The sequence below is a fragment of the Lonchura striata genome, chromosome 11, assembly GCF_046129695.1.
Source record: "Lonchura striata isolate bLonStr1 chromosome 11, bLonStr1.mat, whole genome shotgun sequence".
NCBI classification, from domain to species: Eukaryota; Metazoa; Chordata; class Aves; order Passeriformes; family Estrildidae; genus Lonchura; species Lonchura striata.
In genome coordinates this window covers 6,153,308-6,169,246 of record NC_134613.1, presented here as the reverse complement: position 1 = coordinate 6,169,246, position 15,939 = coordinate 6,153,308, and the positions used below count along the sequence as shown (strand labels likewise).

The following is a 15,939-nucleotide window of genomic DNA, read 5'->3' as shown; positions in this document are numbered from 1 at the left end:
GGGGGGGTGGGGGAGAGGGGAGGGAGAGGATGAGGATGAAGATGGGGATGAAGATGGGGATGGGGATGAAGGATGAAGATGAAGATGAAGATGAAAATGAGGATGAAGATGAGGATGAGGATGAGGATGAGGATGAGGATGAGGATGAGGATGAGGATGAAGGACAAAGATGGGGATGAAGATGAGGAGGAGGATGAAGGATGGAGATGAGTGATGAAGATGAGGATGAAGATGAAGATAAGGATGAGGACGAAGATGAAGATGAAGATGAGAATGAAGATTAGGAAGAAGATGAGGATGGGGATGAAGATGAGGCTGAAGATGCAGGTGAAGATGAAGGAAGAAGATGGGGATGAGGATGAGGATAGGGACGAGGATGAAGATGAGGAGGATGAGGATGAAGAGGAAGGATGAAGATGGGGGTGAGGGGATGAAGATGAAGATTAGGAAGAAGGCAGGGATGGGGATGGGGATGGGGATGAGGATGAAAATGAAGATGAAGATGAGGATGAGATGAGGATGAGGATGAGATGAGGATGAGGATGAGATGAGGATGAAGATGAAGATGGAGTCAAGTATGGGGATGGGGGTGAAGATGAGGATGAGGATAAGGATGAAGATGAGGATGAGGAGGATGAAGGACAAAGATGAGGATGAAGATGAGGATGAGGATGAAGATGAAGATGAGGATGAGGATGAGGATGAAGATGAAGGACGAAGATAAAGATGAGGATGAAGATGAAGTTGAGGATGGATGGCGATGAGGATGAAGATGAGGATGAAGAGCAGATGAAGATGAAGGATGAAGATGGGGATGAAGTTGAGGATGAAAGACGAAGGTGAGGGTGGGGATGAAAATGAAGATTAGGATTAGGATGAGGATGAAGATGAAGGATGAAGATGAAGATGAGGATGAGGATGAAGGATGGAGATGAAGATTAGGAAGAAGGTGAGGATGAGCATGAAGATGAGGATGAAGATGAAGATAAGGATGAAGATTAGGATGAAGATGAGGATGAGGATGAAGGATGAAGATGAAGATAAGGCTGAAGATGAGGATAAAGAATGAAGATGAAGATGAGGAGGAGCATGAAGATGAAGGATGAAGATGAAGAGGATGAGGATGAAGGATGGAGATGAAGGTTAGGAAGAAGGTGAAGATGAGCATGAAGATGAGGATGAAGATGAAGATAAGGATGAAGATGAAGATGAAGATGCGGATGAAGATGAAGATGAAGATGCGGATGAAGATGAAGATGCGGATGAAGATGAAGATGAAGATGAAGATGCGGATGAAGATGAAGATGCGGATGAAGATGAAGATGAAGATGCGGATGAAGATGAAGATGAAGATGAAGATGAAGATGCGGATGAAGATGAAGCTAAGGCTGCCGCTAAGGATGAGGATGAGGATGAGGATGAAGCTCAGGAAGAAGGCGAGGCTGAGCTTCCAGCGCCACCTCGCGGCCGTGAGCGGCGGGAGCGGCTCCTGCGGGAATGATCGGGCTGGGGCCGGGACGGGAACCCCGAATTCCCGGGACGGGAACCCCGAATTCCCGGGGTGGGAACCCCGAATATCCCGGGAGGGGAACCCCGAATATCCCGGGGTGGGAACCCCGAATTCCCGGGATGGGATCCCCGAATTCCCGGGATGGGAACCCCGAATTCCCGGGAGGGGATCCCCGAATTCCCGGGAGGGGATCCCCGAATTCCCGGGATGGGAACCCCGAATTTCCCGGGGTGGGAACCCCGAATTTCCCGGGGTGGGAACCCCGAATTCCCGGGAAAGGATCCCCGAATATCCCGGGGTGGGAACCCCGGAATTCCCGGGAAAGGATCCCCGAATATCCCGGGAAAGGATCCCCGAATTCCCGGGAGGGGATCCCCGAATTTCCAGGGGTGGGATCCCCGGAATTCCTGGGAGGGGAACCCCGAATATCCCGGGGTGGGATCCCCGAATTTCCCGGGGGGCTGGGCACAGGAAAAGGCACCAGGAAATTTGGGGGACAAGGCTGGGACGGGGGGACCACAGGGCTGGGAACTGCCCCGGAGCCGGGGTTCCGTCCCTGGGGGAATTCTGGGGTGATCCAGGAGCTGCAGAGGAATTTCGGGGTGATCCAGGGGTTCAGTTCCATCCCAGGTGGAATTTTGGGGTGATCCAGGAGCTGCAGAGGAATTTTGGGGTGATCCAGGAGTTCAGTTCCATCCCAGAGGGAATTTTGGGGTGATCCAGGAGCTCCAGAGGAATTTTGGGGTGATCCTCTCCTTCTGGGGCTGCCCCTTTTTTTCCTCCTTTCCTCTTTTGTTTTTCCTTTCCTTTTCCCCCTTTTTTCTCCTTTCCTTTTATTTCCTCTTATTTCCTTTTATTTTTGCCCTTCCTATTTTTTCTTTCCTTTTTCTCCTCTTTTTTTTCCTTCTTTCCTTTCCTTTCTCTTTTCCCTTCCCTTTTCCTTTCTCCTTTCATTTCCTTTTTTCCTCCTTTCCTTTTCTCTTCCTCTCCTCTTTCCTCTTTTTTCTCCCCTTTTTATCCCTCCTTTTTTCCTCCTTTCCTTTCATTGTTTTCTCCTTTCTTTTTTCTTTTTTCTCCCCATTTCCCCTTTTTTCTTTCCTTTTCCCCTCTTTTTTTAATCCATTCCTTTTTTCTTCCTTTCCTTTCATTTTTTCCTCTTTCCTTTCATTTTTTCCTCTTTTCCTTTATTCTCTTTTCCCCCTTTCCTCTTTTTTCTTTCCTTTTCCCCCTCTTTATTTTTAATAATTTCCTTTCCTTTTTTTTCCTCCTTTCCTTTCTTTTTTCCTCCTTTCCTTTCTTCTTTTTCCCCCCTTTCCTCTTTTTTTCTTTCCTTTTTCCCCTCTTTTTTTTTTTTTTTTAATCCATTCCTATTTTCCTCCTTCCCTTTCATTTTTTCCTCCACTCCTTTCCCATTTTTTCCTCTTTTCCTTTCATTTTCCCGAATTTCTTTGAGGCGAACTCCTGAGCAGATCCCGCCCTCCCCCCGAGCCTTATCTCGGCAGCGCAGGCGGCGCGGGGAGAATTCCAGCGCCTCTCAGATCCCAAAAAAAACCCCCCGGAACGCCTCTAATTAACCCTGATCCAATTAACTCCTGTCTGCAATCGGGATAAGAGAGTTCAACCCGGGTTCCATCAGATAAAGCCGGGGCTGAGGGGAGAAACCACCAAAAAATTCAATTTTTTCCCCCCGGGAATTGCGGAAAACGCCAGGATTTTAGGGGATGGGCGGGGAAAATCAGATTTTTCCCCACGGGTTTTTTGTTTTCTCCCCGCTCTTCCCGGATTTTCCCATCATTTCTCAATTTTCCTCATTTTCCCCTATTTCCCCTCATTTCTCCCACACATTCCCCCCTCATTTCCCCACTGATTTTTCACCAATTTTCCCATTTCCCCCCCAATTTTCCTCCATTTCCCCCCTCATTCCTCCCAAATTTCCCCCCTCATTTCTCCCACATTTTCCATCCCATTTTCCCCCTATTCCCCCCCCATTTTCCTCCCATTTCCCCCCCAATTTCTCCACAAATTTTCCCACATTTTTCCCAGCTTTTCCCCACATTTCCCCCCCATTTTCCCCCATTTTTCCCCATTTTCTCCCCCATTTCCCCCATATCCCTCCCCCATTTCTCCATATTTCCCCCATATTTCCCCCATTTCCTGCATTTTACCATTTCACCATTTCCCCCTCATTCCTTCCCAATTTCACCGTATTTTCCCCATTTCCCCCCTATTTTCCTGTTTTCCCCATTTCCCCCCACATCTCCCCACAATATCTCTCCCATTTCCCCACAAATTCCCCATATTTCCCCCCCCGTTTCCCCGCAATTTTCCCCCAATTTTTCCATCTTTTTCCCACATTTTCTCCCCATTTCCCCCCAATTTTCTCCAATTTCCCCAATTTTCCCCCAATTTCCCCCATTTCCCCCCATTTTCCCCATTTCCCCACAATGTCTCTCCCATTTCCCCCCCCAATTTTCCCCCCAAATTTCCCACATTTTTCCCAGATTTTCCCCACATTCCCCCCATTTCCCCCCATTTTTCCTCATTTTCTCCCCATTTTCCCCATTTCCCCCCACATCTCCCCACAATATCTTTCCCATTTCCCCACAATTTCCCCACAATTTCCATTTCCCCATAAATTATCCCGTATTTTCCCCAATTTTCCCCACATTTTCCCCCATTTCCCCACAAATTTTCCCATATTTTCCCCCATTTTCCCACAATTTTCCCCATTTCCCCCCATTTTCCCCCAATTCCTCCCACAATCCTCCCCATTCCCCCCAAAATTTCCCACATTTTCCCCAGATTTCCCCCCCATTTCCCCCCACTTTCCCCCTATTTTCCCCATTTTATCCCAAATTTCCCCCATTTTCCCCCATTTCCCCCAATTTCTCCCCAAATTTTCCCCATTTCCCCCCATTTTCTCCCAAATTTCCCCCATTTTTCCCATTTTTCCCTCATTTCCCCCATCCCTGCCCTTATGGGCAGCTCCCCCAGGGATCCCGACCCAAAACCCCCCCGGAATTTCGGGATAATCCCACGGGGGAATGTCGGCCCTAATTCCCAATTCCTAATTAATTCCCGCTTGTTGGCGAGATGGGATAAGCTGCGATTTACATTTCTGAGGAGAAAAGGGGGGAAATGCGGATTAAAGGTGATCAAAGAGGGGAAAAAATTCAATTTTTCCTTTTTTTTTCCCATCACAAAAGCTGCTGAGGCCGTGGGGAATTTGGGATGTCTTCATTTGCTCGTGGAGCAGAAATATTCCCATGGGATCGGGGTGGGGATCCAGGGAAAAATAAGGGGAAATCAGGGGGAAAATCCTGAAAAATGAGGGGAAATGGAGGGAGGAAACGGGGGGAAAATCTGGGAAAAATGGGGGGGAAAATGAGGGGGGAATTTGGGAAAAATGGGGGGAAATGTGGAAAATGGGTGGGGGGAAATGGGGGGAAAATGGGAGAAAATCCGGGAAAATGGAAGGGAAATGTGGGGGGTGGGGAAAAGGGGAAATGTGGGAAAATGTGGGGAGAAAATTCGGGAAAAACGAGGGGGAAATATGGGGGGGGAAAGGAGGAAATGTGGAAAAATGTGGGGAAAGTGGGAGGAAATTTGGGAAAATTGTGGGAGAAATGGGGGGGATGTGGAAAATCCTGGAAAATAGGGAGGAAATGCAGAAAAATGGGGGGAAATGGGAAAAAGAGGGGGAAAATGTGGAAAAATGGGATAAAATCTGGGGAAAATGGGGGGGGGGGGGATAGAGGAAATGTGGGGAAAATCCAGGAAAAACAGGGGGGGAATTAGGAATAAATGTGGGGGAAATGGGAGGAAATTTGGGAAAATTGTAGGGGAATGCCAGGAAATCTTGGAAAATGGGAAGGAAATGCAGAAAAATGGGGGGAAATGTGGAAAAATGGGATAAAATCTGGGGAAATTGTGGAAAACTGTGGGGAAAATGGGGGAAATATGGGGAAACTGCAGGAAAAATGTGGGGAAAATTCGTGGGAAATTGGGAAAATCTAGGAAAAATGTGGGGAAAATCCGTGAAAAATTGGGAAAATATAGGAAAAATGTGAGGAAAATCAGTGAAAAATGGGGGAAATGTGGGGGAAATGCAGGAAAAATGTGAGGAAAATCCGTGGAAAATGGGGAAATCTAGGAAAAATGTGGGGAAAATCCGTGAAAAATTGGGAAAATATAGGAAAAATGTGAGGAAAATCCGTGGAAAATGGGGAAAATATGCAGGAAAAATATGGGGAAATCCAGGAAATCGGGGAGAAATGTGGGGGAAATGCAGGAAAAATCAGTGAAAAATGGGGGAAATGTGGGGGAAATGCAGGAAAAATGGGGGAGAAATGCAGGAAAAATGGGAAATATTGTTTTCCCCCCCTTTTATCCCCAAAATATTCCCCAATCCGCCGGTTTTGGGGGCACTGGGCGCTCCCGGGGTGGTTTTGGGGTGGCGTTCCCAGCTCGCCTGCAGAGGGATGCACGGAGCGATTTGTTAAATAAATATTTGGGGAAAAAACCTCGGAATGAGCGAACTTGGGAGCGGATGAAAGGATCCCGAAGCTTCAGAGGCTTGGGAAGGATCAAGGGGGGAAAAAAAAAAAGGAATAAATATTCAAAAGTGGAATTTCAAAGCTGCTTTCCCGGCCTTTCATCCCGGCCCCCCGCGGGAAGCGGCGGCGGAGAGATCCGCGGGGATTTGGGGGAAATGCCGGGAAAATCCCAAAAACCCCAAAAAATGCGGGGATTTGGGGGAAAATGGGGTGGGAAAGGCCGGGAAAATCCCAAAAACCCCAAAAACCCCAAAATCCGCGGGGATTTGGGGGAAAATGGGGCGGGAAATGCAGGGAAAATCAAAAAAAAAACCAAAATCCGCGGGGATTTGGGGGAAATGCCGGGAAAATCCCAAAAACCCCAAAAACCGCGGGGATTTGGGGGAAAATGGGGTGGGAAATGCAGGGAAAATCCAAAAAACCCCAAAAACCCCAAAATCCGCGGGGAGTTTGTGGAAAACGGGGCGGGAAAGGCCTGGAAAATCCAAAAAAATGCGGGGATTTGGGGAAAATGGGGCAGGAAATGCCGGGAAAATCCCAAAAAATGTGGGAATTTGGGGGAAAATGGGGAGGGAAATGCCGGGAAAATCCCAAAAAACCCCAAATCCGCGGGGATTTGGGGGAAAAGATGGATCGGGAAATGCCTGGAAAATCCAAAAAATATGCGGGGATTTGGGGGAAAATGGGGCGGGAAAGGCCTGGAAAATCCCAAAAAATGTGGGAATTTGGGGGAAATTGGGGCGGGAAATGCCGGGAAAATCCCAAAAAATGTGGGGATTTGGGGGAAATTGGGGCGGGAAATGCCGGGAAAATCCCAAAATCCGTGGGGAAATCAACCCCAAATCATCCCCCTGGGGTGGGGAGGGATTGGGGCGCCCCGGGAATTCATCCAGGGGGGATTTGGGGTCACCTGGAATTCCCCCGAGTGGATTTTGGGGTCACCCTTGGAATTCCCTGATGCAGATTTTGGGAACATCTGGAATTCCTCCAAGTAGATTTTGGGATCCCCAGAAATTCCCCTGTGTAGATTGTGGGGTTACCTGGGATTTCTCCGTGCGGATTTTGGGGTCACCCCTGGAATTCCCTCGTGCAGATTTTGGGATCCCTGGGAATTGTCCCATGTGAACTTTGGGATCATCTGGAACTCCCCATGTGGATTTTGGGATCCCCAGAAATTCCCTCGTGCAGATTTGGGGATCATCCGTGGAATTCCCTCGTGTGGATTTTGGGATCCCTGGGAATTGTCCCATGTGGATATTGGCATCCCCAGAAATTCCCTCATGCAGATTTTGGGGTCACCCCTGGAATTCCCCCGTGTGGATTTTGGGGTCACCCCTGGAATTCTCTCTTGTGGATTTTGGGGATTAGCCAAGAATTCCTCCTTGTGGATTTTGGGGTCACCTGGAATTCCCTCGTGCAGATTTTGGGATCACCCCTGGAATTCCCCCGTGTGGATTTTGGGATCCCTGGGAATTGTCCCATGTGGATTTTGGGATCCCCAGAAATTCCCCATGTGGATTTTGGGGTTACCTGGAATTTCCTCATGCAGATTTTGGGATCACCCCTGGAATTCCCCCGTGTGGATTTTGGGATCCCTGGGAATTGTCCCATGTGGATTTTGGGATCATCTGGAACTCCCCATGTGGATTTTGGGATCCCCAGAAATTCCCTCGTGCAGATTTGGGGATCATCCGTGGAATTCTTCCATGTGGATTTTGGATTTGGATTTTGGGGTTACCTGGAATTCCCTCGTGCAGATTTGGGGATCATCCGTGGAATTCCCTCGTGCAGATTTTGGGATCCCTGGGAATTGTCCCATGTGGATGTTGGCATCCCCAGAAATTCCCTCGTGCAGATTTTGGGATCGTGCCTGGAATTCCCCCGTGTGGATTTTGGGGTCACCCCTGGAATTGCCCCGGGGTGTTTTTTGGGAATCCCCCGTGGTGTTTTTGGAAATACCCGCAGGGATTTGGGATCGTCATGGGGGTTTGGGATCCCCCATGGTGTTTTTGGGATCCCCCACGGTGGTTTCGGGATTCCCGCGGGGTTTTTGGGATCGCCGTGGGTTTGGGATCCCCCATAGTGTTTTTGGGATTGCCGCGGGGTTTTTGGGATCGCCGTGGGTTTGGGATCCCCCATGGTGTTTTGGGGTTCCCCACGGTGTTTTTGGGATTCCCGTGGGGTTTTTGGGATCGCCGCAGATTTGGGATACCCCACAGTGTTTTTGGTGTCCCCATGGGGTTTTTGGGATTGCTGTGTGGTTTTTGGGATCACCGTGGTTTGGGATCCCCCATGGTATTTTTGGGATCCCCCACGGTGTTTTTGGGATCCCCCACGGTGTTTTTGGGATCCCCCACGGTGGTTTAGGGATCGCTGTGGGGGTTTGGGATCCCCCGTGGTGGTTTTTGGGATCCCCCATAGTGTTTTTGGGATCCCCCATGGTGTTTTTGGGATCCCTGCCGGCTTTTTGGGATTGCCGCGGGGTTTTTGGGATCCCCAATGGTATTTTTGGGATCCCTGTGGGATTTTTGGGATTCCCGCGGGGTTTTTGGGAATCCCGCGGGTTTTTGGGATCGCGCTGCGGGCGGGGTTGCCAAGGGCGGCTCTGTTGTGGCAACGGCGCCGCCCGGATCCCTTTTCCCGGAAAAGCGTCCCGGGAACAGCGGCGGCCGCTCCGCCGGGAGCCCCCGGGACACCGGGAATCGCTCGGGAAGGGCCGGTCCGGGACACCGGGAATCGCTCGGGAAGGGCCGGTCCGGGACACCGGGACCTGGCAACCCCCGCGGCACGGCTGGAGCGGGAACGGGAACGGGAACGGGAGAGAGCGGGAACGGGTATGGGAACGGGAACGGGAACGGGAGCGGGAATGGGAACGGGAACGGGAACGGGAACGGGAGAGAGCGGGAACGGGTATGGGGACGGGAACAGGAACGGGAGCGGGAATGGGAACAGGAGTGGGTATGGGAACGGGAACGGGAACGGGAACGGGAGCGGGAATGGGAACAGGAGTGGGTATGGGAACGGGAACGGGAACGGGAACGGGAACGGGAACGGGAACGGGAACGGGAACGGGAACGGGAACGGGAACGGGAGAGAGCGGGAGCGGGAATGGGAACGGGAGTGGGAATGGCAATGGGACAGAAGGGGATTGGGATTGGGATTGGGATTGGGAATGGGAATGGGGATGGGAATGGGACAGAGGCGGATTGGGAATGGGATGGGGAATGGGCATGGGAGTGGGAATGGGAGTGGGACAGGGTAGGATAGGGAATGGGATTGGGATTGGGAATGGGACACAGTGGGATTGGGAATAGGAATGGGGATGGGGATGGGGGTGGGAATGGGAATGGGAATGGGAATGGGAATGGGAATGGGAATGGGGATGGGAATGGGGATAGGATGGGAATGGGGATGGGAATGGGAATGGGAATGGGAATGGGAATGGGGATGGGGATGGGAATGGGGATGGGAATGGGAATGGGGATGGGAATGGGGATGGGAATGGGGATAGGGTTGGGAATGGGGATGGGAATGGGGATGGGAATGGGGATGGGACACAGTGGGTTTGGGAATGGGAATGGGGAATGGGACAGGAAGTGGGAATAGGAATGGGATTGGGATTGGGATTGGGATTGGGATTGGGATTGGGATTGGGATTGGGATTGGGAATGAGAAAGGGAATGGGAATGGGACAGAGTGGGAATGGGGAATGGGACAGTCTGGGATTAGGAATAGGACACAGGATCGGGAATGGGACACTGGGATTGGGAAGGGAACATAGTGGGATCAAGAATGGGACATGGCAGGAACGGAGAAGCAGGGTTGGGAATGGGACAGCTGGGATTGGGAATGGGAAAGGACGGGATCAGAAATGGGACACAGTGGGATTGGGAGTGGCACACGCCAAGAATGGGCATGGGACATGCTGGGCTTGGCAATGGAAGAAGCCAGGATCGGGAATGGGACACAGTGGAAATGGGAATGGGATCAGGGCAGGATCAGGAATGGGATCAGGGCAGGATCGGGAATGGGATCAGGGCAGGATCAGGAATGGGACAGCTGGAAAATGGAATGAGACATGGAGGAATCGGGAATGGGAGAGAGTGGGATCAGGAATGGGAGAGCCGGGAACGGGACTGGGACATGCTCACGCTGCTCACCCTGATCCCTGTCCCCCCTGTCCCCACTGTCCCCACTGTCCCCACTGTCCCCACTGTCCCCACTGTCCCCGCTGTCCCCACTGTCCCCGGTGTCCCCGCTGTCCCAACTGTCCCCGCTGTCCCCGCTCTCCCCGCTGTCCCCGCTGTCCCCACTGTCCCCACTGTCCCCGCTGTCCCCACTGTCCCCGCTGTCCCCCCTGTCCCAGCTGTCCCCACTGTCCCCCCTGTCCCCACTGTCCCCACCAGCTGTGCCCACCGGGGATGTCCCTGCCAGCCCCGGGCAGGGCCCTGCCCGGACGGGAGCCACTCCGGAGGCACGGGAACATCCCGAGCCTGGATTCCCCCTTGGAGCACCTTCCTGCTCCAGCCTTCCCGCTCCTCCCTGGCGCTTCCCAGGAGAGCAGGGGACACGGCCAGGAGCCGGTGAGTGACACGGGGGACACGCACAGGGGGACAGCGATGTCCCCAGGGTGGCCTGGGAGGGGACAGCCCCGGGTTTGGCTGCTGCTGATCTCGGGAATGAAGTGATTCCTGGATTTCCCCATTCCCGGCAGATGTGGAGGAAGGATGGGAGCCTCTGGCTGCTCCCGCCCCCTTTCCCTGTCCCCAAGGTCCCCAGGGCTGTCACCCCCACCAGGCTGGTGGCCAAGGACATTCCCGAGGCCGCTCCCGAGGCACGTGGCCACCTCTGGCCAAGGTCCTGTGGCCACCGGGATCCTTCCCAAGGGGATCCAGGATAATTCCTCAGGAATTATTCTCCCCCTCCCTGGCATCTCCAGCCACACACGGGCCAAAAAAATCAGGAGAATCCATTGGGAATGTTCATCCCTCTGTTGTTCTTCACCCTATCCCTGTTTTAAAGAGATGGAAAGCCCCAAAAAGATCCGAGTTTGGGGATCGCAGGGCCAACCTCACATCCCTGGGAGATTCCACAGGGGATGGGTGGGAAAATAGGGAAAGAGGGAGATGGGGAAGTGGAAGGAGAGGAGAAGGTTTGGAAGGAGAGAAGGAGGGATAGATGGATGATGGATGGATGATGGATGGATGATGGATGGATGGATGGATGGATGGATGGATGGATGATGGATGGATGGATGATGGATGATGGATGGTGGATGGATGGATGGATGGATGGATAATGGATGATGGATGATGGATGATGGATGATGGATGGTGGATGGATGGATGGATGGATGGATGGATAATGGATGATGGATAATGGATGGATGGATAGATGGATGGATGATGGATGGATGGATGATGGATGGATGGATGGATAGATGGATGGATGATGGATGGATGGATGGATGGATGATGGATGATGGATGGATGGATGGATGGATGGATAGATGGATGATGGATGATGGATGGATGGATGGATGGATGGATGATGGATGATGGATGGATGATGGATGGATGGATGGATGGATGGATGGATGATGGATGGATGATGGATGATGGATGGATGATGGATGGATGATGGATGATGGATAATGGATGATGGATGGATGATGGATGATGGATAATGGATGATGGATGATGGATGGATGGATGGATGATGGATGATGGATGGATGATGGATGGATGGATGGATGGATGGATGGATGGATGGATGGATGATGGATGGATGATGGATGATGGATGATGGATGATGGATGGATGGATGATGGATGGATGGATGGATGATGGATGGATGGATGGATGGATGATGGATGATGGATGGATGGATGGATGATGGATGATGGATGATGGATGGATGATGGATGGATGGATGATGGATGGATGATGGATGATGGATGGATGATGGATGATGGATGGATGATGGATGATGGATGGCACATCCCTGTCTGGGGCACATCCCTGTCTGCCCGGCAGTGCCAGCCGCGCTCTGCTCCCCAGGGCGTTGGCAACCACCGCCTGGCGCTGCAGAGGATGGCGGGGGACCTGCTGTCCCTGCGCCGCCGCCTCGCCAGCCTGGAGGCCGAGAACGGGCACCTGCGGCACAGCCTGGCACGGCTCCGGGAGCCGGCGCAGCTCCGCGGCACCGACCTGGACGTGCTGACCCGGGACGAGCTGCTGGACAGGCTGGGTGGGTGCCGGGCACGGGCTGGGCAGGCTGGGCGCTGCCACCCTGCGAGGTGACCGGGACGTGGTGTGTCACCCTGGGGATGGGCCGGACATCCTGGGTGCTGCCACCCTGGGTGGGTGACAGGGACATGGTGTGTCACCCTGGGGACAGGAAAGGACATCCTGGGTGCTGCCACCCTGGGTGGGTGACAGGGACGTGGTGTGTCACCCTGGGGATGGGCTGGACATCCTGGGTGCTGCCACCCTGGGTGGGTGACAGGGACATGGTGTGTCACCCTGGGGATGGGCTGGACATCCTGGGTGCTGCCACCCTGGGTGGGTGACAGGGACATGGTGTGTCACCCTGGGGACAGGTAGGGCACGCTGGGTGCTGCCACCCTGGGGGGATGATGGGCACCTGGTGTGTCACCCTGGGGACAGGAAAGGACACGCTGGGTGCTGCCATCCTGGGTGGGTGACAGGGACATGGTGTGTCACCCTGGGGACAGGAAAGGACATGCTGGGTGCTGCCACCCTGGGTGGGTGACAGGGACATGGTGTGTCACCCTGGGGACAGGAAAGGACACGCTGGGTGCTGCCACCCTGGGGGGTGACCGGACTGTCTCTGCAGCCACCCTGGGTGGGTGACAGGGATGTAGCGTGTCATCCTGGGGACAGGTAGGGCATGGTGGGCATTGCCACCCTGGGGGGATGATGGACACCTGGTGTGTCACCATGGGGACACAAAGGACACGTTGGACACTGCCACCCTGGGGGGATGATGGGCACCTGGTGTGTCACCATGGGGCTGGGCAGGTCCACACTGGGCACTGCCACTCCGGGTGGGTGACCAGGACAAGGCGCATCATCCTGGGGACAGACAGGGCACGCCGGGCACTGCCACCCTGGGTGGTGACAGGGCTGTCCCCACAGCCACCAGAGGTGGTGACAGGGCTGTCCCCACAGCCACCCTGGCCCGGGAGCTGGCAGCGGGCACGGCGGAGCTCAGGGCGCTGCGGGACCGGGTGCAGCGGCTGCAGAACGAGCTGATCCGGGTATGGCACCGCGGGCACCGTGGGCACCTCGGGGCCGTGCCCGGGACTCCCGCGGGATTCTCCCCGCAGAAAAACGACCGCGAGAAGGAGCTGGTGCTGCTCCAGCGGCGCCACCAGCAGCAGCAGCTGGCACTGAGCAGGTGCCAGCACAGGGCGGCCAAGGCCGGGGCGCTGGAGCGGGCGCTGCAGCAGCAGGAGAAGGTGACACGCTTAGGGTGACAAGGACGGGTTTGGGGACACCCAGAGTCCCCAGGGCCCGGGCCGGCCCTGCACGGGGTGGGCACGGAGCCCTGGCACCGCGCTGGGGACACGGGGACAGCGGTGCCCTGTGCCCAGGTGATCGAGGCCATGGAGCGGCTGCTGCGGGAGAAGAGCACCGAGAGAGCCGAGGGTGGGTGTGAGGGGACAGGGACACTCGGGGATGTCCGCAGTGGTCCCTGGGATGGTCCAGGGTGGGCAGGAGGGGACAGGGACACTCAGGGAATGTCACTGAGATGGTCCAGGGTGGGCAGGAGGGGACAGGGACACTCAGGGAATGTCATTGAGATGGTCCAGGGTGGGCAAGAGGGGACAGGGACAATCAAGGATGTCCCCAGTGGTCCCTGGGATGGCCCAGGGTGGGCAGAGGGGACAGGGACACTCAAGGTGTCCCAAATCATCCCTGGGATGGTCCAGGGTGGGCAAGAGGGGACAGGGACACTCAAGGTGTCCCAAATCATCCCTGGGATGGTCCAGGGTGGGCAGGAGGGGACTGGGACACTCGGGGATGTCCCCAGTGGTCCCTGGGATGGTCCAGGGTGGATGTGGAAAAGGCAGAGACACTCAAGGATGTCCCTGGGATGGTCCAGGGTGGGCAAGAGGGGACAGGGACACTCGGGGATGTCCCCAGTTGTCTCTGAGATGGTCCAGGGTGGATGTGGAGGGGACGGGGACACTCAAGGATGTCCCTGGGATGGCCCAGGGTGGGAAGGAGGGGACAGGGACACTCAGGGATGTCCCCAATGGTCCCTGGGATGGTCCAGGGCGGGTGTGAGGGGACAGGGACACTCAGGATGTCCCCAACACTCCCTGGGGCCTGGGATGGTCCAGGGTGGGCAGGAGGGACCCACGGGTAGATGTTGAGGGGACAAGGACACTCAAGGATGTCCCCAACCCTTTCTGTGCCCCCCTGCCAGAGGATCCCTCATTCCTGAGCCCCCAGCTGAGGCCGGGGCTCGCTGTCCCCCTGTCCCCACGCGGGGAGGGGACACGGGATACATCCCGCTGTCCCCCCAGAGGTGCCACCGCACAGGTGCCACCCCGCAGGTGCCACCACACAGGTGCCACTGGCCCAGACGCGGCGGCTGCTGGAGGAGCCGGCTGGACCCCCCCGGGCCGCGGTGAGAGCGGGAGGGGACACGGGGCTGGCACGGGGGACAGAGCCGGGCACGGCACCGCGGGTGACAGCGGTGCCAGGGGCGACCCCGACCCGCTCCTGCCGTGCCCGCAGCGGCTCCTGGGGGCCACCGAGAAGCTGGAGCTGCTGGCCCGGCTGGAGGAGGCGCAGGGCCGGGCCCGGGTGCTGGAGAGGCAGGTGGGCACCGCGGAGCGGGGCTTTGGGGTCAGTCAGCCTGTTTTGGGGTCCCCAGCCCGTTTTGGGGTCCCCAGCCCGTTTTGGGGTCATTCTCTGTGGTTTTGGGGTCACCCAGCGCAGTTTGGGGTCACCCGGTGCAGTCTGGGGTCACCCAAGAGTGTTTTTGGGGTCCCAGCACAGTCTGAGGTCCCCCAGCCCATTCTGGAGTTCCATTTTGGGGTCCCCAGCCAGTTTTGGGGTCCCATTTTGGGGTCCCAGTGCAGTTTGGGGTCCCAGCGTGGTTTGGGGTCCCAGCCCAGTTGGGGGTCCCTGCCCATTTTGGGGTCCCGTTTTGGGGTACCAGCCCAGTTTGGGGACCCTGCCCATTTTGGGGTCCCGGTTTGGGGTCCCATTTGAGGTCCCAGCCCAGTTTGGGGTCCCAGTGCAGTTTGGGTTCCTAGCCTATTTTGGGGTCCCGTTTTGGGGTCCCAGCCCAGTTTGTGGTCCCAGCCCAGTTTGGGGTCCCAGCACATTTTGGGGTCCCAGCCCAGTTTGGGGTCCCAGCCCATTTTGGGGTCCCGTTTTGGGTCCCAGCCCAGTTTGGGGTCCCGTTTTGGGGTCCCAGCCCATTCTGGGGTCCCATTTTGGGGTCCCAGCCCATTCTGGGGTCCCGTTTTGGGGTCCCAGCCCATTCTGGGGTCCCGTTTTTGGGTCCCAGCCCAGTTTGGGGTCCCGTTTTTGGGTCCCAGCCCAGTTTGGGGTCCCGTTTTTGGGTCCCAGCCCATTCTGGGGTCCCGTTTTGGGGTCCCTGCACGGTTGGGGTCTGTCCCAGCTGCAGGAGGCCGCCCGGAGCTGGGCCCAGGAGCAGCAGCAGCTGCGGATGCGCCTGCGGGAGCGGGAGCACGGCCTGGCCCTGGTGAGCACGGGATGGGGGGACACCGGTGTCACCAGTGTCACCAGTGTCCCACAGTGTCCCCAGTGTCCTACAATGTCCCCCGTGTCCTACAGTGTCCTACAGTGACCCCAATGTCCCCAGTAT

The 15,939-nt window shown here is 55.3% G+C and overlaps 1 protein-coding gene across 1 annotated transcript; it reads left to right on the top strand.

The window, feature by feature from the left end:
• Positions 1-1,346: 1,346 nt before the first annotated feature.
• CCDC33 (coiled-coil domain containing 33) lies at positions 1,347-15,106 on the top strand. The gene is made up of 8 exons (XM_077786001.1): positions 1,347-1,607; positions 12,126-12,315; positions 13,260-13,348; positions 13,418-13,549; positions 13,685-13,739; positions 14,654-14,727; positions 14,838-14,917; positions 15,097-15,106. Exons 1-8 carry the CDS (start codon positions 1,347-1,349, stop codon positions 15,104-15,106), a joined length of 891 nt encoding a protein of 296 aa, XP_077642127.1.
• The last annotated feature ends 833 nt before the right edge of the window (positions 15,107-15,939 follow it).

What these genes read in the sequence shown, in the direction of transcription:
- CCDC33 (XM_077786001.1), top strand. Translation starts at nt 1,347, where the DNA reads ATGAAGATGAAGATGAAGATGCGGATGAAGATGAAGCTAAGGCTGCCG. An exon ending in GAGCACCGAGAGAGCCGAGG is followed by an intron (nt 13,740 to 14,653) that starts GTGGGTGTGAGG and finishes GCCACCCCGCAG; the next exon opens with GTGCCACCACACAGGTGCCA. An exon ending in CTGGACCCCCCCGGGCCGCG is followed by an intron (nt 14,728 to 14,837) that starts GTGAGAGCGGGA and finishes CCGTGCCCGCAG; the next exon opens with CGGCTCCTGGGGGCCACCGA.